Source organism: Chionomys nivalis, chromosome X (assembly GCF_950005125.1).
Source record: "Chionomys nivalis chromosome X, mChiNiv1.1, whole genome shotgun sequence".
Taxonomy (NCBI): Eukaryota; Metazoa; Chordata; class Mammalia; order Rodentia; family Cricetidae; genus Chionomys; species Chionomys nivalis.
The window spans coordinates 26,101,913-26,124,793 of record NC_080112.1 but is presented as its reverse complement, the minus strand read 5'-3'; the positions used below and the strand labels follow the sequence as shown (position 1 = coordinate 26,124,793).

The 22,881-nt window shown below is 47.0% G+C and overlaps 1 protein-coding gene across 3 annotated transcripts; it reads left to right on the top strand.

Moving 5' to 3' along the window:
• Nucleotides 1–9,066: 9,066 nt before the first annotated feature.
• Nucleotides 9,067–22,543, top strand: Suv39h1 (SUV39H1 histone lysine methyltransferase). Of its 3 annotated transcripts, XM_057759540.1 has the most exons (7): nt 9,414–9,543; nt 11,108–11,200; nt 11,523–11,668; nt 13,211–13,873; nt 19,963–20,109; nt 20,195–20,324; nt 21,016–22,543. In XM_057759540.1, exons 1-7 carry the CDS (start codon nt 9,522–9,524, stop codon nt 21,147–21,149), a joined length of 1,335 nt encoding a protein of 444 aa, XP_057615523.1. In that variant the 5' UTR covers nt 9,414–9,521; the 3' UTR covers nt 21,150–22,543. The 3 variants fall into 3 exon arrangements, with proteins under 3 accessions (XP_057615525.1, XP_057615523.1, XP_057615524.1); XM_057759542.1 differs by lacking the exons at nt 9,414–9,543; nt 11,108–11,200 and adding an exon at nt 9,067–9,119; XM_057759541.1 differs by lacking the exon at nt 11,108–11,200.
• The last annotated feature ends 338 nt before the right edge of the window (nt 22,544–22,881 follow it).

Here is a 22,881-nt window from a genome sequence, read left to right as displayed (position 1 = left end):
AGCAGCCTGGATCTGTTGAAGAGCTAGCTTCTCCTGCAGCTTTCTGAGTTACTTGGTATATGGGTCAAAGCAACACACCCAAGTGTTGTACTTCCTTCTTGGTGGTGGGGGGAGCCAGGTCAATAACTTATCCTTCACCTTAGAAGGACTATATCTGCATGCCCCATACTGCAGCACTCCTAAGACTTTCACCGACATAGAAGGCCCTCGAATTTTGGTCGGATTTATTTCCAAGCCTGTGGAGTACGTATGTGTTACCAAGGAGTCCAAAGTTGTCATTGCCTCCTGTTCACTTGGTCCAATCAACCCAATGTCATCAATATAGTGCACCAGTGTGATACTTTGGGGAAGAGACAGGGGATCAAGATCCCTTTGATCTGCCAGGCGGTGGTGAATCACACCTTTAATCCCAGCACTCGGGAGGCAGAGGCAGGTGGATCTCTGTGAGTTCGAGACCAGCCTGGTCTACAAGGGCTAGTTCCAGGGCAGGCTCCAAAGCTATAGAGAAACCCTGTCTGGAAAAACAAAAAAACAAAACAACAACAACAACAAAATCCCTCCAATCTAAGTTGTGACATAGAGATGGAGAGTTAATATATATTCTTGAGGTAAAACTTTGCAGTTTTATACTGCTGGTCTTGCTGACTGAAAGCAGATTGCCTCTGGTGGTCTTTATGAACACATACCAGAAAAGGACAGTTGCTAGATCAATAGCTGCATACCGTGTACCAGGACATGTGTTAATCTGCTCAGGTAAGGACACCACATCTGGTACAGCAGCTGCAATTGGAGTCACTCCCTGATTGAGTTTTCAACAATCAACTGTCATTCTCCACGATCCATCTGTCTTCTGCACTGGCCGGGTAGGAGAGTTAAAGGGAGATGTGGGGGGAACCACCACCCCTGCATCTTTCAAGTCCTTGGTGGTGGCACTGATCTCTGCAGTTCCTGCGGGGATGCGACACTGTTTTTGATTCACTATTTTCCCCGGCAGAGGGCAATTCTGAAAGCTTCCATCCCTTCCCTTCCCTTCCCTTCCCTTCCCTTCCCTTCCCTTCCCTTCCCTTCCCTCCCCTCCCCTCCCCTCCCCTCCCCTCCCCTCTCCTCCCCTCCCCTCCCTTCCCTTCCCTTTCTATACCATTCCTTTCTAACCATAATGGCCCTCACTCGGCAGATCAGGGAACCCATGTGGGAATTCTGTCAGCTTCTAAGCGTATCTATCCCAATTATACATTCTGGGACTGGGGAAACAACCACAGGAAGAGTTCTGGAAACCTTTGAACCCTCTATAAGATTGACTTCAGCCAACTCTTCATTAATGAATCACCTGACCTCCACAATCCCTTACTTTAAGTGGAGGTCCACAGTGCTTCTTCTGGGGTGTCCTGGAATCTGTGTTAATTCTGAACTAGTATCTAATAGATCCTAGAAAGTCTGTTTCCTGTCAGGCGGTGGTGGTGCATACCTATAATCCCAGCACTCCAAAGGCAGAGGCAGGCAAATCTCTGTGAGTTCAAGGCCAGCCTGGTCTACAGAGAGTTCTAGAACAGTCAGGGCTACACAGAGAAACCTTGTCTTGAAAAAAAAAGACTGTTTCCTTTCCCCCAGTGTACAGTTACCCTTGTAAAAAGGCCATAGGTCCTTGCTGGGCTGTGGTGGCGCACGTCTTTAATCCCAGCACTTGGGAGGCAGAGGCATGCGGATCTTTGTGAATTCTAGACCAGCCTAGTCTACAAGATCTAGTTCCAGGACAGGCTCCAAAGCTACAGAGAAACCCTGTCTTGAAAAACCAAAACCAGGCCTGGAGGGATGGCTCAACCGTTATAAGGCTAGGCTCCCAACCAAAAATATAAGAATTCGGTTCCCAGCACCCACGGCTGTCCCTTCAGGTACCATAGAAAAAAAATAAGAAAAACCAAAAACCAAACCAAAACAAAACAAAAAAGTCATGTAGGATATAGGTCCCTCTGGGAAAGGACTGGGGAAAGGGTAACAGCAAAACTCTTAGGTATTTTATCAAGGGCCTTCCTCAAGGGAATCTGGTCATCCCTTCATTCAAGAGGTACTGGTGCCAAAGGTCCATATGAATCATGCCACCACAGAATTTACTTTGCCTGTGCTGCCTATTACTGGTTAGGCCATTATGGACATGGCTTTGTCCGTGCGCCCATTATAACTACAGCCACCTTGTCTTTGGTGATTCGGTCCTGCCACTTGGCCCCTGCTACTTTGGGGCCCAAGTAAACCCATTAATTATGTTTCACACAGTGTATCCACTCTAGCCTTGCAATTTCCCTGAGCGTTACAATCCCTTTATCAACACTAAGCTGAGGGATATCAGGCATCTCCAACTCCTTTTCAGCAGGCCATCTTTCGACAAATACTTCAGTCAACCATTCAAATAAATTTTGATACTTTTTTGTTGGGGAATATTATTTTCAGGTGTGTGACTTTGCGCCATATTTGCTTAACTCTGTGAAGCTGTATTACTGTGCCTGTCTAAAACACCTGATGGTCCTAATAAAGAGCTGAATGGCCAATAGCAAGGCAGGATCAAGGGTAGGTGGGGCTGGCAGGCAGAGAGGATAAATAGAAGGAGAACTCTGGGAGGAGAGAAGAGCAACAGAGAACAAGGAGAGGAGGACGTCAGGGGACAGCCAGCCACCCACCCAGCTGGCCAGCCACCCAGCCACTCCGCCACCCAGCCAGGCACGGAGAAAGCAGTAAAGAAAGGTATACAGAAATAGAGAAAGATAAAAACCCAAAGGCAAAAGGTAGTTGGGATAATATAAACTAAGAAAAGCTGGCAAGAAACAAGCCAAGCTAAGGTCGGACATTCATAACTAAGAATAATAAGCCTCTGTGTAATTTATTTGGGAGCTGGGTGGTGGAGCTCCCAGAAAAGTCAAAAGAGTAAAATATCACGCAACACCTTTTTGTTCTGAGTCAGGGTTTCTCTGTGTAGGTCAGGCTGTCCTGGAACTTGCTCTGTAGACCATGCTTACCACTTGGATATCTGCCTGCCTCTACCTTTAAGTACTGGGATGAGAAGTGTATGCCAGCGCCAACTGGTAACACTGTTCTTTCTCTTTTCATTTTTTTTTCCCAAGGCAGGATTTCTCTGTGGCTTTGGAGCCTGTCCTGGAACTCTCTGTAGACCAGGCCTTGAATTTAGAGATCCGCCTGCCTCTGCCTCCCGAGTACAGGAATTAAAGATGTGCACCACCACGGCCCATCTCTTTCTTTTTTAACTGAGCGAGCTTCCATAGACGTAGACTCTCCATTCAGTTTATATCAATGAACTCAGCCTGATCCAGTATTATGTTCCTTCCATCGTTATACTATACCAATCCATTCCTACACTTATTCCCCAGACTTCTGCTTGAATGAATTAGCAAGCTCATTAAGCTCTTTAGTAGTGTAGCTTTATCTCCTCCTGCACTACACTTTCTACCTCCCCTCCAGGAGCCTGCTTTGCCTTGAGTCTGGTTAGAGGTCTAGAGGCAACTGTTTCTGGGCCCTGAGGGACAACAGTATTGTTTTGCTTGGCATCACCTTCAGAGAAAGTCACTGCTGGTTTAGCGGACAACTCGGGATTGATTTCCTCAATCAAAGTAGAAAAGGCAGTATTTCAGGGGCTGGCCTGAGAGTGCTTCTGCTGAGGGTGGAGAGAGGACTTCCTCAGGTGAGATAAACCTTGAGAATCTGAGGGTTCGGAGTTCTCAGCATCAGTAGGGTCCTCCCACACATCCCCATCCCTAGGTACAGAATCCCATTCTTTACCAACTGATGCCCTTACTTTAACCTCCGACACCCTCTGAGACTGGGACTTGAATTTTCATTGTAATTCAAGTCTTTTGAAGGCTTCAGTGTGATTTTCCACAACTTGAGCTCTGGCTGCTGGAGAGAAGATTCTCTTCCAGGGCACACTTAGAAACCTCTAGACTGTTTATGTGCATCTGGAGCCGGTCAGTTTTTATCACTGTTGTCCTTCTCTGTATTCTGAGATCTTAGAAGTGCATTTTTCCCATTGTCAGTTTATCCAGAGATGGTAGGAGCAAACAGGCAACATCTTTATTTTCCTCAAGTTTTTTTCCCCACCAATTGTCAAAAGTCACCAAATCCATCGTCTCTCACAAGTGGTGAATCAGGATAATCAAATGCATTTGTCTCCTTCAGTTTGTAAAACAGTTCACCCCATGGACTCTCAGTACTCTCTGAGCTTCCAGGAGAGGCTTCAGTAACTGGAGAGGATTCAATAACTGTAGGTGTCAGCAAATTAGAAAGCCTATTCCAGATACTTAAAATATTCAATCCTAGCCAGGTGGTGGTGGCGCACGCCTTTAATCCCAGCACTTGGGAGGCAGAGGCAGGCGGATCTCTGTGAGTTCGAGACCAGCCTGGTCTACAAGAGCTAGTTCCAGGACATGTTCCAAAAACCACAGAGAAACCCTGTCTCGAAAAACCAAAAAAAAAATTCAACCCTATACTTCTGTTGCTCTATAACCACTTCTGGTACTAAAATTTGTGTTAGGGTTCTCTAGAGGAATAGAATTTATAGAATGTGGGATTTATTAGAATGGCTTATAGGTTGTGGTCCTGCTAGTTCAACAATGGCTGTCTTCCAACAGAAGGTCCAAGAATCCAGTAGCTGTTCAGCCCATGAGGCTGGAGGTCTCAATTGGTTTTTAGTGTCTGCTGGAATCCTGAAGAAGTAGGCTCTAATGCCAGTAATGGACTTGTCAGTGAGAGTGAGGGCAAACAGGCAGGGAGCAAGTGTCTCTCTTCCATGGACTTATTTAGGCTGCCAGCAGAAGGTGTGGCCCAGAGTACAGGTGGATCGTCCCACCTCAAAAGACCTGGATTAAATAAAAGTGCATCTTCCCACTTCAAAAGATCTGGATTAATAGTGTGTCTTCCTACTTCAGATGATTTAACTAAGAAAAAAAAATCCTGCCTTTAAACCTAGCACTTGGGAGGCAGAGGCAGTTGGATCTCTGAGTTGGAGGCCAGCCTAGTCTAGGGTGAGTTCCAGGATAGCCAACGCTACACAGAGAAAAGCTGTCTCACAAAACAATTCAAAGTTTTGGAGGTCACGAAGGCAAGCAATTGTTCTCTGGCCAAAGTTGCTTTGTGCCCCCTGCCCTATTCAGTATCTTTAAGTTGCAAGGTAAAGCAACTTCCTGATGTTAAAAAAAAGTCAGCAAACTTGCTAATCAGTAATTTTTCTCTAGATTTACGGACTCTGGAACATCGATGTCCTTCGGACTCTGGAACATCCAGTGACCTTCAGACCACAGCTCCTGTTTCAGAAAAGCAGGCCTCTGTGGAATTTATGACCAGCCCAGCCATCCTCAAACTCAAACTAGAAAGAGTTTCCTCAAATCCTTTGTCACCTTCTACCTGCAAGATGGTCTTTATTGGTGACAGTCTCCTATCTTTTGTTTTCTGACTTTCCAAATTAATCTTTTTCTTTGGTCCCAACCTGTCCTTGAGTCACTGGCCTTTTCCAGTACTGAGTAAATGAAGTTGGGCGCTCTAGCAGAGCTAACCTCAGCAATTTCAGGCTGGCGGACCAAGCCTGTCGCTTCCTGCTAGGCAGCTCTTTCTGGTGGCTGGTTGTCTACCTTGGTGGAATCATGCGATATTGAGGGTTCTGACTGATCACTCACAGGTAGTATATAGTTAGTGGGATGCTGACACTGACTCCCTGGTTGTCTGACAGCACGAGAGGAAGAATGACTAAGTCACGGGCCAACAGATTAACGGCTGTCAGTGAACCTCCCTGACTCCTTGGATGCATGTAGTTGCAAACTCTGTTCCGATAGAATCCGATAGTTCTGAGGGAACTAACACATCACAAGATATTGATGGGTTGACTCATACTGGGAATGAGAAATGATAGACTCATTGTAGGAAACCAGCTTGACATGACCACAGTCATTTTAGCTATAACCGTGGGTGGTGAGGCATATGACCCCAGCACTTTCAAAACCTATAGGATGAACAAAGTAATTAAGTCAGGTGAACCAGGTGGTGGTGGCAGCGGTGCACGCTTTTATTCCCAGCACTTGAGTGGCAGAGGCAGGCAGGTCTCTGGGTTCAAGGACAGCCTGGTCTAGAAAGCAAGTTCCAGCATACCCAGGGCTGTTACAGAGAAACTCTGTCTCAAAAAAGTCAGGTGAACATTTCATGCTAACTACTTATGGTCAAATTGTTTTGAATAGATATTTAATGAAATAAGCTTAATAAAATATATGACTGGCCACATTCAGCAAAACATTACGGATACTCTTTAAGTCTGCAAATCTGTAACAAATTGCACTTTGTGAAATTCTGGATTTTTCTGACTTTTCTGGAATATGTACATATTCCTGTGGGCTAGTGGTCAATATTGGGTATCTTCCTTGATTGCTAGCCACTTGATTTTTACCTTTTCTTTTTCTTTTTTTTTTTTTGGTTTTTCGAGACAGGGTTTCTCTGTAACTTTGGAGCCTGTCCTGGAACTAGCTCTTGTAGACCAGGCTGGCCTTGAACTCACAGAGATCCGCCTGCCTCTGCCTCCCAAGTGTTGGGATTAACGGTATGAGCCACCACTGCCTGGCTGATTTTTAATTTTTTAATGTTTTTCCTATTTTGTAAATAATTTGTTTAACTTTATTTTATGTACATTGGTGTGAGGGTGTAGGATCCCCTGGAACTGGAGTTACAGACAGTGTGAGCTGCCATGTGAGTGCTGGGAATTGAACCCTGGTTCCCTGGAGGTGCAGTCAGTGCTCTTAACCACTGAGTCATCTCTCCAGCCTGGTATTTTTATTTTTTATTACATTTATTTGTGTGTGTGTGTGTGTGTGTGTGTGTGTATACACATATGTAGGCCAGGGGTCAATGTTGGATATTTTCCTTGGTTGCTCTCCATCTCCACCCCCCCACCATACAAGGTTTCTCTGTAGCTTTGGAGCCTGTCCTGGAACTTTCTCTGTGTGCCGCACCTAGCGCAGCCTGGACTTGCTGAGACTGTTGGGGGGTGCCGGGATTGAGACACGGACGCTTTTTTTCAGGTGGAAGAACAGCAACCTTTATTCTGCCCCAGCCAGTCTTTTATATCTCTACTGCTTCTGTGGAAAAACACCAGCCAGAAAGAACACAAACATTCTTGTCAATTACAGATCCCAAGGAAGTTCCTTTGTCGGTTAGGGGAAATGAGGGCAGCTGGATCACAACACTATATACTAGGCTGGCCTCAAACTCATGCAGCTCCTCCTGTTTCTGCCTCCCGAGTGCTGGGATTAAAGGCCTGTGCCACCACTTGGTAAATGTAGGTTTCTTTTTTTCTTTCTTTTGATTTTTCAAGAAAGGGTTTCTCGCTGGGTGGTGGTGGCACAGGCCTTTAATCCCAGCACTCGGGAGGCAGAGGCAGGCAGATCTCTGTGAGTTCAAAGCCAGCCTGGTATACAAGAGCTAGTTCCAGGACAAGCTCAAAAGCTACAGAAAAACCCTGTCTCGAAAACAAAAACAAAAAAGAAAAGGAAGGGTTTCTCTGTTTAACAGCTCTGGCTGTCCTGGAATTTACTCTGTAGACCAGGCTGGTCTCGAACTCACAGAGATCCGCCTGCCTCTGCCTCTGGAGTGCTGGGATTAAAGACATGTGCCACCACTGCCCGGCCCATCTTATTTTCATTTTTTTATTACATTTATTTGGTGATATGTATGTGTCCACAATAGCAAACTGAGGCCTCCTATCTCAGGCCCTCCAGCACTGGAGTTACAGACTTGTTAACGGGTCTGACTTCTACAGGAGTGCTGAGATTGAGCTTGAGCCATTGTGTTTGCATGGCAGACACTTTACTGAGTCACCTCCCCAGCCCCTCGCCCAATCCTTTCTGTGGTCAATCTTTCTTTGTGCCACCACCTGGTAAATGTAGGTTTCTTTTTTTCTTTCTTTTGATTTTTCAAGAAAGATTTACTCGCTGGGCGGTGGTGGCACACGCCTTTAATCCCAGCACTCGGGAGGCAGAGGCAGGCAGATCTCTGTGAGTTCAAGACCAGCCTGGTCTACAAGAGCTAGTTCCAGGACAGGCTCAAAAGCTACAGAAAAACCCTGTCTTGAAAACAAAAACAAAAAACAACAAAAAAAAAAAAAAAGAAAGAAAGAAAGAAAGGGTTTCTCAGCGTCTTCTGCCTTTTGCAATCAATTGTCACCCATGGAGTTTTCCCTTTAAACCAGGGGATCCACTGACAGGTGACCCCTAGGTTTCATCGTAGCCCTCCCTGTTGTGAGGGCTTAGTTAGGTGCTGTAGCCACTGAGCAGTCCCGAGGTAAATGAGGAGCAACCAGAGTGATCCACAGTGACCACATGGCAGTGTGACTGCCCAGAGCGCTTTTGGGAGCTGACAATGACTAGCTGACCTAATCCCAGGCTACTTCAGGCCATAGGTGCACGCTGTAGTTTATGAGAAGCCCCTTTCTGGGGTCCTCTCAGCCGGTTCCATGTCACCTGCACTTGAGAAAAGGGCTGACAGGGTGATGGGGACAGTCCGAGGGAATGGTAGGCTGTCTAACAGCAATAGGCGGTGCTTCAGGGGACTCAGGGCTGGTGGGTACAGATGGACGCTACTATTGACTGATGCACAGTGTGGATGAGGAGGCAAGCGATCGGAATCTGACGATGGCAACCGACTTATTTATTTGAACCAGGTGACCGACAGAGTACCTATATATGGCGCTAGGTCCACCCTGGAAGCGAAAGCCTGCTGGAGGACATATGATGACGGACATAATTGGAATCTGACAAAAACAGTCCCTTTCTGAATGGCTGACGACGTGATTGGCTAGCATTGTGACGGACGGACGGGGCAGGGCCTTAAGCAACTTCAACCACTTCTACTGCCCAGACGCACTCTGGGAAAGAGCAGCGAGCACGGGACTCCAGACCGCTCGTGCTGGCGGGAGGGGTTCGCTCCCAGTTCTCCGATTGGTCTGCGCGGGGGCTGTGGGCGGCGAGGGACGGCCAATAGACTGCGCGTTCCCGGCCACGCCCGCGCGCGCTCTCTTCTCGCGAGGCCTGCTAGGCCCGAATGTCGTTAGCTGTGGAGAAAGATGGCGGAAAATTTAAAAGGTGAAGCTGTGGTGGCTGAGGCGCAGGCTACTGGCCCGGTCGAGTAGAATGGAGGGAATGTGTGGAGGGCTCCGGCTCAGGCGTCCGGAGCCACGAAGCCTGGAGCTAGAAGACAGGCGCCGAAAAGATGGGGCTGAAGAGCGCGGGCCCGGCGCGCGGGCTGGGCGGGGCTGAGGGGAGGGGGCGCGTGCTTCGGCCGCGGGGGGCGCGGGGCTGCGCAGACTGCGCGCAGGGGTTCTCGGTCGCGCGCTGCCGGCCGGCGCGCCCACGCACGCGCCAGAGTCCTGAGGAGAAGGTTGCGACCACACGCGGGAAAAGCGGCTCCCGGTGACCATTACTCTTTCGCTTTCCACGGGAGACGCCGGAAGGGGAGGAAGAAGGGGAACGGACCCCCTTCTCAAAATGGGGGAACCGGCGACTCTAGGTGGGAAGTGTCTCGGCGCGCCGGGGGCAAGGTTTCGGGGCGAAGATTCTCCTCCAGAGAAGGAGCGGGGGGCTCGGTGATAGGAGGGCTGGACTCCTCCATGTGCGGGGAGAGAGGGGTGACCGCGACGGGCAGGCTTGGCGGCGGCTAGGACTGGGAAGAGAGATTCCACAAGTGGTAGACGGGCTGCCGCGGCGGGGAGCGCGCCGGGGGGCGCGGGGCGTGGGGCGCGGGGTCGGGGCGGCCCCGGGGGGGGCGCGACCGCAGGTGGCACGCAGGCTCGTGGAGGGACGGGCCCGGAGCGGGGACGAGGCGCCGGAGTCGCGCCGGGCCTTGGCTCGGGAAAGTGCTTGCCCGGGATTCGGCGGTCGCCCGCGCGCCCGGGAAGACCGCGTTCTGATGGCTTTAGGTTTTAGCCTTTTCTAAAGATGGCAGTGGGTCGCTTCAGCAGACAGTTAGCCTCAGGTGTCTTCTGACAGGGTTGGGTTACAAACATGGCTTCGGGAGCGCACTCGAGGGTGCGTTTTGAAGCAGGGATGTGTACGTGAAAGCCGCTTGGCGACCCCGTGTGTGTCAGTGACTTGCCGCATGGACTGTTTACATGTTCGCGAATTGAGAGAACAGCCCTCTGGAGTCACAGGAACGTGGAATGAGAAAGCAAGGGATAATGCAGCCTGAAAAAAACAGCCCAGACTAAGTCGAGGAAGCTTCCAGTAATGTTACAGCCTTCCCCCCCCCCCCCAGACTGGGTCTCACTGTGGGATTTAGTATTTTGACCAGGCTGGCCTCGAACTCACAGAGATTTGAGATTTGCCTGCTTCTGCCTCCCGAGTGCTAGTACCGCTACTCCCTGCTTAATGTGACACCTTTCCACAATATAATTCCAAAATCTAAAAAGCCCCGAAAGTAGAAGTCTTTTTCTTAGATTTGTCACTAGTCATGGCAGATGATTTTTTTTTTTGTTTTATTTTTCAAGGCAGGGTTTCTCTGTAGCCTTGGCTGTCTTGGAACTCACTCTGTAGACCAGGCTAGCTTTGAACTCGTTTCTGCTTTCCTCTGCCTCCTGAGTGCTGGCGCCTCCACTGACCCAGCACTAAAGGGGATCTTTAAAAGTGGGATTATTCAGTGAGGTTATTTAATGTGGAAAATTCAGGCTTTCGGTGTAGATGTGTTTGCTGTTAATGTGTTTGATTATGGATGGCTTGATGTGTTAGATTCTGCTATGAATGTGTCTAAAGTTACATTTTTTAAATCCCCAAATTTTTGAATTCCAAAATATGTGGTCCAGGTGTTTCAGCTAAGTGGTAAAGATCTTTCTTTACAGATAACACCTCTCCTGCCCTAGGGATTTTCATCCTAACCCCCCCCCACACCCCTTAGGCAATGCACCCTACTGAGCTAGGGAGCTGTTTTCTTTCTTTTGCAAAGTGGGAAGAGGGGTGATTAGATCTTGAACCTAAGGCAAGTTTGCAGGCAGTTTTTGGATCTTGGGAGTTCTGGCAGTAGATCCTTTTACAGACAGTTCATGCTGCAAGCTGCTCCATTTTCTGCCTTGCTGTTCCAGGGTTAGGGGCCAGGGTTTGGAGTAGATTCTCCCAGAAGAGGGGATGGGTCCTTTCTCGAAGAACTGGATTCCTCCGTGTACAGGGAAAGAAAGGTGGGTGATTCTCTGCGTGGGGGGCAGGTTTCTCTCCAGGAGTTTTACCTAGGCACTGAGCATTAGGGTTCAAGGAACTGGCATGTTCCTGTTGCAGAGGGCCTTGGTTAAGTTGCAGGGCGGTGGTTAATCCTGGCTGTCGGGAGGCAGAGGCAGGCGGATCTCTGAGTTTGAGGCCCAACCAGGTCTATAGAACTAGTTTTAGGACAGGCTCCAAAGCTGCTCAGAGAAACTGTGTCTCGTAAAACCAAAAAATTAAAGAAAATTTTGGTTAAGGTCTGTGGAATCTATTTGTTGTGACTCCTGTGCTTTCTCATTCCAGGCTGCCGTGTATGTTGCAAATCGTCCTGGAATCAGCTTCAGGATCTGTGCCGACTAGCCAAGCTTTCTTGTCCTGCCCTTGGCATTTCTAAGAAGAATCTTTATGACTTTGAAGTCGAGTACCTGTGTGATTATAAGAAGATCCGTGTAAGTCTGGTGGGAGTGTGTGCTAATGCCCTGGCAGGGAACCCTCTTCCCCACCCAACTTTCACACCTCTTCACAAAGAGAATTTTCACCTGTGGGAAAATGGCATGATAGACGGTCTTTCTTTCCATTTTACAGGTGAGGAAATCAAGTGCCTTTCTCAAATAATAGGCAGAATGAATCCTCAAATGTCTTTTCCCTCTTGAAAATATAAATTACTTGTAGACAAATATTGAAGTTCTTTTTTTATTTTTTTTTTTTTTTTGAGACGGGTTTTTCTGTATAACAGTCCTAGCTGTCTTGGAACTAGCTCTTATAGACCAGACTGGCCTAGAACTCACAGAGATCCGCCTTCCTCTGCCTCCTGAGTGCTGGGATTAAAGGTGTGTGCCACCACCGCCCAGTTTACACCAGGAACTTTTTAAAATTCTGATAATACAGGATGAAATGGCAACAGTTAACTGCCAGAGAAAGTAATAGTTACTAGAGCCCACTGAAAGCAGCATGCTTAGCTGAAATGTAGACTTTATTTTCCCTTTCTGTAAAACGGGGAGGACTAGAGTTCTGAAAATTAGTTAGAGGGTGTGTCAGTTGCTCAGGATAATACCTGCTGCATTAGGGAATGATGAAAAAAAGGTTAACTGTTTTTCCTTTCCTCTTTTTATTTTTAGACAGGCTTTTGCTATGTTGCAAAGACTGGCCCCAAACTCAGAATCCTTTTGCCTCAGGTTTATTGAGTGATAGGATTATAGATATGTGTATGTTATATGTATATAATCCTCTCCCCACTTATATTTTCTTTACAGGTGAGGTAACAGACGTGATATAATTTATTTGCCTAAGGCAACATAGCCAGGAAGCTACAGATTGACATTTAAACTCTATCCTATGGCTGACTCCCAACAATTAAAGCTCCCCCCACCCCTGGCACTTTACAGAAAACTGCCTGAAAGAGTAGGGGTAAAAACGGGATCAATGGGGCTGGAGAGATGGCTCAGCGGTTAAGAGCATTGCCTGCTCTTCCAAAGGTCCTGAGTTCAATTCCCAGCAACCACATGGTGGCTCACAACCATCTGTAATGAGGTCTGGTGCCCTCTTCTGGCCTGCAGTCATACACACAGTCAGAATATAGTATATATAATAAATAAATATTTAAAAAAAAAAAAAAAAACGGGATCAATGGAGAGTCGACTACCAGAGAATTGGCTGGTTGTAGTGGCAGTGTTTTGATGTGGTGGAAGGGATCAGATTCTAAATGTATTTAGTGGGGAGTGTGAGCTCAAGAGGAACCAAAAAAACCTAGGAGTTTGTAGGAGTTTAGGCCTGAACAGATCATTGGAATATAGGAGGAAGTGATCTGGGGGGTTGAAAAAGTAGGAATTTCAACAGCTAGTAATAAGAGAGTGGAAGTTGAATTTATTAATTCTTACTCCAAAAGAGGCACTGCATGGACCCATTCTAGAAAAAGAGTAGTGTGGGGTGAGTGTTCTCCGTTGCCACAAGGATCTCACATTTATGGCACTCTCCTGTTCCTGTCCTAACAGGATCAGGAGTACTACCTGGTTAAATGGCGTGGATATCCTGAGTCAGAGAATACCTGGGAACCACGGCAGAATCTCAAATGCGTGCGCATTCTCAAGCAGTTCCACAAGGACTTAGAAAGAGAGCTGCTCCGCCGGCATCGCCGGTCAAAGCCGCCCAGGCACCTGGACCCAAACTTAGCCAACTACCTGGTGCAGAAGGCCAAGCAGAGGCGGGCACTGCAGCGCTGGGAGCAAGAGCTCAATGCCAAGCGCAGCCACCTGGGACGCATCACTGTGGAGAATGAGGTAGACCTGGATGGCCCTCCACGGTCCTTTGTCTATATCAATGAGTATCGTGTTGGTGAGGGCATCACCCTCAACCAGGTGGCTGTTGGCTGTGAGTGCCAGGACTGTCTGTTGGCACCCACTGGAGGCTGTTGCCCTGGAGCATCCCTGCACAAGTTTGCCTACAATGACCAAGGCCAGGTGCGGCTGAAAGCTGGTCAGCCCATCTACGAGTGCAACTCCCGATGTTGCTGTGGGTATGATTGCCCTAACCGTGTAGTCCAGAAAGGCATCCGCTACGACCTCTGCATCTTCCGCACTAATGATGGGCGAGGCTGGGGTGTCCGCACGCTGGAAAAGATCCGCAAAAATAGCTTTGTTATGGAGTATGTGGGAGAGGTGAGGAGATTGGTCTGGTTATGTGTGTAGCCTTTCCTGCTATGTGTTTGTAGTGTGCGTGCCTGAACCATGTGCCTAAAACTCTTCTGCTTTCCTCTGAGTGTTATAGGGACATTGTAGCAGGGGTCAGTGCTTTTACCTGACACATCAACAGGATCATGCTGGTAGTAAAAAGAACACTGAAGGACTTCTGACCTCAAATGGCTTCATAAGGGTATATAGCAAAGAAAGTGGGAACCAAGCTTCAGGCAGTAAACCTTTGCAAAGCTATGTGGTCTGGTCATATAGGGTTGCATCACCTAGTAAGGCAAGTTCTCTCATTTTGTGATAAGGGTTATTGTATCACAAACAGTGAAACTAAAGTAGCATGCATGTAGGCTTGTCTTGGATGGAGATTTGGCAAGAGCCTCTAGACCAGTGGTTCTCAGCCTTGTGAGTTGCAACCCCTGGGATTCTCAGGGGACACCTAAGACCATCGAAAAACATAAGATATTTACATTATGTTTCATAACAGTAGCAAAAATACAGTTATGAAGTAGCAATGAAAATAATTTTACATTTGGAGATCACAACAACATGGAACTGGATTAAAGGGTAGCACCATTAGGAAGGTTGAGAACCACTGAACTAGACTTTCAGGTTTCCCTGGGGGAAAGGTGGGTGGTACATGATGCATGCTAGCTTTTTTAAAATCACTAATCCCCAGATCTTTGTGGCTTAACACATTAGGAGTTGGTCTGCATTGTTTGAGGCAGAGTCTCCCTCTATATATAGCTCAGGTTGGCTTTGAGCTCATGGTCCTCCTGAGTGCTGGGATTACAAACATGTGCCACTATGCCTGGTCTAGGAGGTTTGTGAACCCAGTTTGTGAACACTCTAGTGTTGGTGTTTTGGTGAAGGATAGCCTGTTCACATACTGACTCTAGTCCCCTAGGATTTTATTCCCCTTTATGCCTTTCTTGTACCTTAGGCCCTTCAGGTCATCATCAGATTCTCAGCATTTTTTTTTTAAATATTTATTTATTATGTATACAATATTCTGTCTGTGTGTATGCCTGCAGGCCAGAAGAGGGCACCAGACCCCATTACAGATGGTTGTGAGCCACCATGTGGTTGCTGGGAATTGAACTCAGGACCTTTGGAAGAGCAGGCAATGCTCTTAACCTCTGAGCCATCTCTCCAGCCCTAGATTCTCAGCATTTTGTAGTGGGGGACTGGAGCGGAAGGTACTAATGAGTCAGGCCTGGAAGCAATACATGCTACTCGTACCCACTATGTTGGCTGGAAATGAGTCACTAGCTTACCTCTGTACCAGGGAGGTGTGGGGGTGTGTGATTTAATTTTGCGATCAGTTGTAAAACAAAAGGGTCTGGGTGAGCAACTAGCAGGTGTGTATAGCAGAAAGTAAAGTAAGACATGGTGGGCATTTGGGGTTGAGCAGCTTTTTTTTTTTTTTTTTTTTTTTTTAAACGTAGACAAATTTCAGTGCTTGGGAGATTTAGCTTCCCTGGATCTTGACTGTCTAAATGTGACTTCATGTGTTTTCATATCATAGGTCCCTCCTAGATGTTATTTACTTGGAAAGTGATAGTAATTGGCCGGAGAATACATCTGAGGGTGTCCACTGTATCTGTGACACTGACTAGGAGAGGGACTTCCACCCACCCCCCCTTTTATTTTTTCCTTTTTTGGTTTTTCGAGACAGGGTTTTACTGTGTATATCTGGCTGGCCTCAGACTTACCTGCCTCTGCTTCCTGAGTGTTGGGATTATGGGTGTATGCAAGCTTCTATTCTTACGACCTGGAGGAAGCTTGAACTCTCCATAATCCAGAAATGTCTTCATCGCAGGGTGATATGGATAGTCTTGGATATGGACATCCTTCTAGAAGAGATGCCCTTAGCCTGGGATATCTGTCAGTCTGGAGAAGTGTCCAGACCCTCCAAGATTTCAGCATTCCCAGAGTCATCCCAAGCAGGAAGCTGGTTAGTGTAATTGTATTGACCGGGGTAAAGGAAAAACCCTCTCTATACACAGGATCTTATATAGAAAACAGCACCTACACCCCTGGGTGTAGTGTCTTTTTTAAAAAAAATATTTATTTATTTATTATGTATACAATATTCTGTCTGTGTTTGCCTGAAGGCCAGAAGAGGGCACCAGACCTCATTACAGATGGTTGTGAGCCACCATGTGGTTGCTGGGATTTGAACTCAGGACCTTTGGAAGAACAGGCAGTGCTCTTAACCTCTGAGCCATCTCTCCAGCCCTGGGTGTAGTGTCTTGCTCCTCCACTCTGGAAATAGCAGGGCTTCCAGGAGCCCTCTCGTCTCTTTCTTACTTTCCCCTCTCTAATCCAACCCTTTTTGTTGTTGTTTTGTTTGTTTTTGTTTTTTTGTATTTTTTTGGTTTTTTTTTTTGAGACAGGGTTTCTCTGTAGCTTTGGAGCCTGTCCTGGAACTAGCTCTTGTAGACCAGGCCAGAAGAGGGCACCAGACCTCATTACAGATGGTTGTGAGCCACCATGTGGTTGCTGGGAATTGAACTCAGTACCTTTGGAAGAGCAGGTAATGCTCTTAATCTCTGAGCCATCTCTCCAGCCCAGGTGTTTTTATTTTTAATAACTTGACCTGATATATTGTTTTTGTACTGGTGAAGTCATATGTTTAATCATAGAAATATTAATTATGGGGCACTGTCTAGATGCTCCTGAGGGAGGTACTATATTATTGTAATCTATTCCTGTAGAATGGGGAACCTCCCTTATGCTAGGTAGTATTCTGCTACTAAGCCACATTCTAACCTGCAAGGTGCTGTGTAATTAATTCAGAGCATCATCTCAAACATGGATGCAAATCTTTCAGGGCACTGGCAGTTTGTAACAATAGTTTCTGCTCCTATGGATCTTTCTGTCTTTGTTCCAGATTTTCATGTTTCCACAGATTATTTCTAGCCTAATCAAGCAGAGAATACTAGCAGTTTATTTTTTCTGAAACATGTATTCTCTCTATATTTTATCATCTCTGGAATGGAGCTGAGTTTTAATTGCTTAAATGATAGTAATTTGGCACATAAAGGGTGAACCTTAGGTTTCAACAAGGTAACGCTACTACTACTCAACTAGTCATTGCAAAACCAACACAAAATGCACTTGTGTTGTAAAACAGCCCCTAAGTTGAGACTTTCTTGCTGACATTCCCATTCTATAGACTAGTAAAGTGAAGTAGATAGGAAATCCCTATTTAAACCAGGTGTTCTGGCAAGCCTGCTTACTTTTTTTTTCTGAGAAAATGTCCACAGAGATTTGGGATCTCACAGGAGGGGGCTGAGTAGCCACTGACTCAGTTTTCTATTTCTCATCCATGTTTGTAGCCTTTTTAAGCTGCTAATTCCTAGGCTGCCTGTTTTCCTTGACAGTCTGGAGAGCTGATAGAGAGTAGGGGTGGAAACAGGAATGAGTTTTCAGGGTGGGACATCACAGGAGATAGAAAGGGAGAGGAGCTGTTTAGACCTGGAGGCTATGACTCATCCCGGTGAGACTGGGGCAGCAGGTAGGAGCAGAACAGGCAGAAAGATAGAGTGGGGGAGGATGTGGGCATTTCTTCTGGTTTGAAAGATTTCAACTAGAAAGGTGGCTTTGAGACGAGCAAGTATGCTGGTGAGTTAGAATGTCTATTCTTAGTTCCCATAAGGTTCTCAGGGAGATAGGCCTGCCTCAGCATACTTTGCTTTAAGTGAATACTCCCATGGCTATTGCTACATTCTTCAGGAGAGAGGCTTTACTGTTTATGATGGTGATACCCCGTTATGACCTGGAGTCTGCTTTAGAGGATGAATCCCTTTAGTTTTTCGAAACAGGGAAAAAGTCTTTTTTTTTTTTTTTCCTGTGTAGTCCTGGCTGTCCTGGAACTCACTCTGTAGACCACGTTGGCCTCGAACTCAAGAGTTCCAAATTCTCAAAGAACTCCAACTGCCTCTGCCTCCAATGTGTTGGAATTAAAGGTGTGTACCACCACTGCCTGGCTGAATCTCATTTTTTTTTTTTTTTAGATTTTGTGTGGGTACATGTGTGCATGCACTCATTTGCAGTGTTCATGTAGCCCAGAAGGAGAGGTGGTATTGGATCCCTTGAACTTAAGGGTATTTGGGTTGTGTTTGTTTTTTGAGACAGGGTTTCTCTGTGTAGACCAGGCTGCTTCAGACTCAGATCTGCCTACTTCTTTCTCCCAAATGCTGGGATTAAAGGTGTGTACCGCCACACACATACACACATACACCCCAACCCACAATGCACTAAGTATGCTTAACCAGCTCTATCCCTAGGCCATATTTCTTACATTCCCCCCCACCACAAACACACACTATCTGAGTTTTTCCTGAATAGTATCTTACAGTATGTGTGTCTGATTCCATCTTTGTTGTATTTGTGGCCCGAGGGTCATATCTAGGCCTGTATTCTTCACCAGCCAGACTGATCAGCCTCATGAGAAGGATGTAGGCCGAGTTCCCAGTGAAAAATAACCTGGTGGGGTGAGGGTATATATTAGAGTGGCTAGTGTGTGCAAGACCCTGAATTTGCTTACACCATCAAAAAAGCCCCCCAAAACAAAAGATCACTGAATGAATGAAATAAAAAATTGTAAATGGGGAAGTTGGGTCTTTCAGGAATGGTAGTGGTATGAAGTGTGGTTGGGAGGTAAATCTAGGTTTTAGAGATTAGAGAAGCAGCTGTTGATCAGGACTTGGCACAGGACATAGATGATGGCAGAAGAGGCAGGTAGCAAACAGAACACCAATGTGGCGCCTTCCTTGCTAGAGAACATAGGGTGGTTAGGCCCAGAAGGGGGTAGATTTGAACATAGGAGGAGCATGGTCAGTGTCATCAGGGAAGTGTAGGGTGTTTCTGAAGAAGAGGGAAAGAAGACAGGTGGGAAGGGAGTGTTGAAACTACCTAGAAGACTGCCTCTTGGGCCAGATGGATTGCTGGGTCAGAAGAAAAAATAGCAGCTGGCATGTATCTGCTGTGGGTTGTGCTCTGTCTGTGCACTTATATTATAGTAGGCAGGTGAAGGAAAGCCAGAAGTGAGGGTACCCTGGGCTGAGGAGATGGCATTCTTTGGTACAGTAAGACACCCAGAAAGACAATAGCACTTGAGGGCTGCTAGAGGCTATAGTTGGGGGTAACAGGGAAAGCGTGGAGGTGAGAAATGTCAAGTGAGGGTTGGGAGAGCAGGTCAGAACTGGAATGGTAAAGTAACTTCATGCTTACTAGGATGGGGATACTGGAGAGGAAATGTGGGAGGAGGTGCCTTCCAGCTTCAAGTATTGGCACCAGAGTTCAGTGTTAGGACCTTCTCAGATCTGTTTTGCTTTTCTTTGTCTCATATTTTCTCCCATCCTTACTCTCCCTTTATCTCTGCCATTTTATCGTGAAGTTTTATTCTCAGCCTTTTTCTGGTCATCTCAGGATTTGAAGATTGTGGCCTTGGTCTTCTTTCTCTCTGACCTGAATCTTTCATACTATGATTCTGTGTTTTTGTCTCTGACTCTAGCTTTCTTGTCTGAGTCCCTTTCCCATCTATTCAAACCCTCGTCCCCACTGTCTAGGGTCTCTTTATTTCCCACGTCCTCTGTGTTCTTGCCATCTGCATGGCCTACACTGGTTCTCATTCCCTTGTTGTTGCCTTGTACTATGTCTCTTGCTGTCCTGCCCTGGGTCAGTTAGTTTTCTCCTTGCACCCTGGCTCTCACTTTCTTGCCTGTGCTCTGGGTCTTTCTGTCTCTGTGTTTCTGTCCCATCTTGATTTGCCCCAACTATACATGAGGCTCTGGGACATCTCACTGGGAACAGAAAGTGGACCTCCTCTTCCTTGCACTCTTAATTGCACCTTGCAGCCACCACCACTCTCCACACCATTGTAAGACACCTGCCTTCCAGAGGTTGGAGAATGGGTGGGTGGTGGGTAACCCTCTGAGAACTGGTAGACTTCACTCCTACTCACTGTTCTTCTCTTCCCAGGGGCCAGATCAGAATCAAGCTGGGGCTGGCTTTCCTGAACCTTCATGACCAATCTTACCCCCTTCCCCCAGATTATTACCTCAGAGGAGGCAGAGCGGCGGGGCCAGATCTACGACCGCCAGGGCGCCACCTACCTCTTTGACCTGGACTACGTGGAAGACGTATATACCGTGGATGCCGCCTATTACGGCAACATCTCTCATTTTGTCAACCATAGTGTGGGTGCCTCCAGCAGGCGGGCAGAGGGTTGGGAGGGGCAGACCAGGGCCCCTCCTCACTTTCCCACTGTTCTTTCTTGTCCAGTGTGATCCCAACCTGCAGGTGTACAACGTATTCATAGACAACCTTGATGAGCGACTACCCCGCATCGCTTTCTTTGCCACAAGAACCATCTGGGCGGGCGAGGAGCTCACCTTTGATTACAACATGCAAGGTGGGGGTGGCAAGGGCCCCAGGGGCAGGGACACATGACATGGGATATAAGGACCCTACCCCAAGGCATATATGGGTTATTAGCAGACCAAGGGAAATTCTTTTGCCGGAGTTTTAAGATGTTCTTCCTGACTCCCAGCCTCCTACCTGAACCCTGCCCAAGGCAAGTGGGTTCTCATGTTTCTACCCCCTGAACCTCAACCCTGATAGACTTATAATACCACCTTCTCTCAAGACTTGTGGGAGAGGATGTTCGGCTGGAGAGTTAAGGCACAGGTACTTCCATCTTGAATGAACTGCCCCTGCCCCTCCTGACTCTAATCCTCTTTCACCTTCCTTGTGCTCTCCAGCCAATCCTCTTCTTGATAAACTAGTCATCTCTGGAAACACTTGGCAAGATAATGGACAAGGGTTTGGGTGCTCAGGTTGCCCTTCATTCCTGAACTGTACCTGACATGACCCTTCGGTTTCCCTGTCAGCCATCTTCCTCCCAAAACATTCCTCAACCCGTCCTGAACAGTTCCTCTAGTGTTGTGCTCCAGTTCTAATCCCAAACAACTCTCCCAAAGATCCTCTCCTAACTCCCAACTCAAGATCCCTGGGTCTTCTGGTATAAGGGGTAGTAGCAGGACGCTTCATGCATGCAGGCCTTCTAACAAATCCCCCCTCCTTCCCTGACTGTGACTTCACAGTGGACCCCGTGGACATGGAAAGTACCAGAATGGACTCCAACTTTGGCCTGGCTGGGCTCCCTGGCTCCCCCAAGAAACGGGTCCGTATTGAATGCAAATGTGGGACAACAGCTTGCCGAAAATACCTCTTCTAAGCCCTGAGAAGTTTGAGGCCACACTAATTGAAGGGGCCTGAAGCCACCTTCCTCTACTGCTGCCCTCTTGTCAAGAATGACCATCAGAGCCTTGTCTGCCTCTACTTGTCCTCATCTGCCCCGACCTGTTGCCCACCTGCTCTGCTCCAAGGTCAGGGCTGTGGTGAGGACTGACTCTGGGTACCCTTTCTCTGCTCCTTTCCCTTGTCCCAGGCCCATCAGGCATTGCACTTAAAACTCCCAGCCCCATTTTCAGGAGTATATTTTTCACGTCAGGATTCCCTGAAGTTGGAATTCATGTTATGTCATGGAAGTCTAAAGTGAGCAACTCAGCCCCAGAAATGATTTTTTTGGACAGCATTTCTGTAACTCTATGTAGTTCAGGCTGGTGTTAGACTCTTAATCCTCCTGTCTTAGCTTTCTACATGCTGTGCATATAGGTTTATACCCAGCTAAGATTTTTCTTTTAATTGCTTCTGCTTGGAGCCTTTGTGACATGTTGCAGGCCTCTTCACTGTTCTTAAGTATGAGGAAGCAGCCCCCAGGCAGACAAACATCAGAGCTCAGAGAGCTATCCAGCCTAACTGTATCAACAACCACAGAGCCTTTGTAGTCGTGAAAGAAAAGGGGGTCTCTAGGGCTAGTGGATAAGACTGGTTCTGCTCATCATGCTTTTGATGCTGGGTAGTATTGATCTTAAGACCCACAGGGTCTCAGAGTTGCAAGTCTGAGAAGTAGTTGCCCAAGTGCTACCAAAATGGGGGTGGGGTGAAATACCTCTTTGAAAGCTCCACGGGAGGGTTAGGACTGAGTTTTACCATCAGGGAGTAAAGAGTTTTAGATGTGCTGGAAACCCTGCCTTGGCATGTAATACCACTGGAACTACTAGAAGCTGAAACCAAGATATAGGTAGTCTGTAGATAGCACTTAAGACAATAATGTGCATTGACTAGAAGTTGATGAGGTGCCAGGCACTGGGTCCATATGGTCCATATGGATTGTCTCAGGGATGCCTTGAAAACCACAGCAGTGGAGCCCAGGACTAGGCCAAAAATGATTGGGGAGAACTTATTCACTAGAATATGGTGAGATGAGAGCTAAGCCCCCTTTTACTTGTCAGCTTCAAGTATTTACCTGGGTCCACTAGTCTCAAAAGTTAAACTGCCTAGAAATGTACAAAAGGCAAAGATTCTGATGGCTGCCTTGCCCCCTGCTCTCCCCATTTTCTTCAGGAAGCCTTTCCTGACTTCCTGTGCCCAGAGTGCCCCTATGTGAGACTGTGCACCCTGCTACCGGATCTCTGTGTCTGTATGTGTCCTGCCCACACCTCCAAGGCTGACCTTCAGGCATGGACTGAATCTGGTTCTCTTATGTACCCCTCAGCCCTCCCCAGCCTGGAGTGTGCATCAATAAATTACGTTGTTGAAAACTAGAAATTGAAGCTGGGACTGCCCTAGAATGTAGTGTAAAAAGGTTAAGTCATCTGACTAATCTTCCTATTTGGGGCCCCTAAAGTGGTCTTGCTACATAACTTCCATTTTAAAAATACACTTAAGAATGAACAGTCCAACCCTGTCTAAATGGATTAATCACTATTAGTTGCCACAAACAAATATAACTAGCTGAGGAAGATTAAAACTAGCTGAAGAAGATTAAGGGCTCAGCTTGAATTTTAAGCACATTTATCTTAACATATCTGTTCTTGAAGTTTTCAACTTAAAGGCTATCTGGT

Excerpts from the sequence above, each read along its gene's own strand:
- Suv39h1 (XM_057759540.1), top strand. The coding sequence starts at position 9,522 with ATGGGGGAACCGGCGACTCTAG. Across the intron at positions 11,669-13,210 it reads GTGATTATAAGAAGATCCGT|GATCAGGAGTACTACCTGGT; the intron begins GTAAGTCTGGTG and ends CTGTCCTAACAG. Across the intron at positions 20,110-20,194 it reads CTCATTTTGTCAACCATAGT|TGTGATCCCAACCTGCAGGT; the intron begins GTGGGTGCCTCC and ends TTTCTTGTCCAG.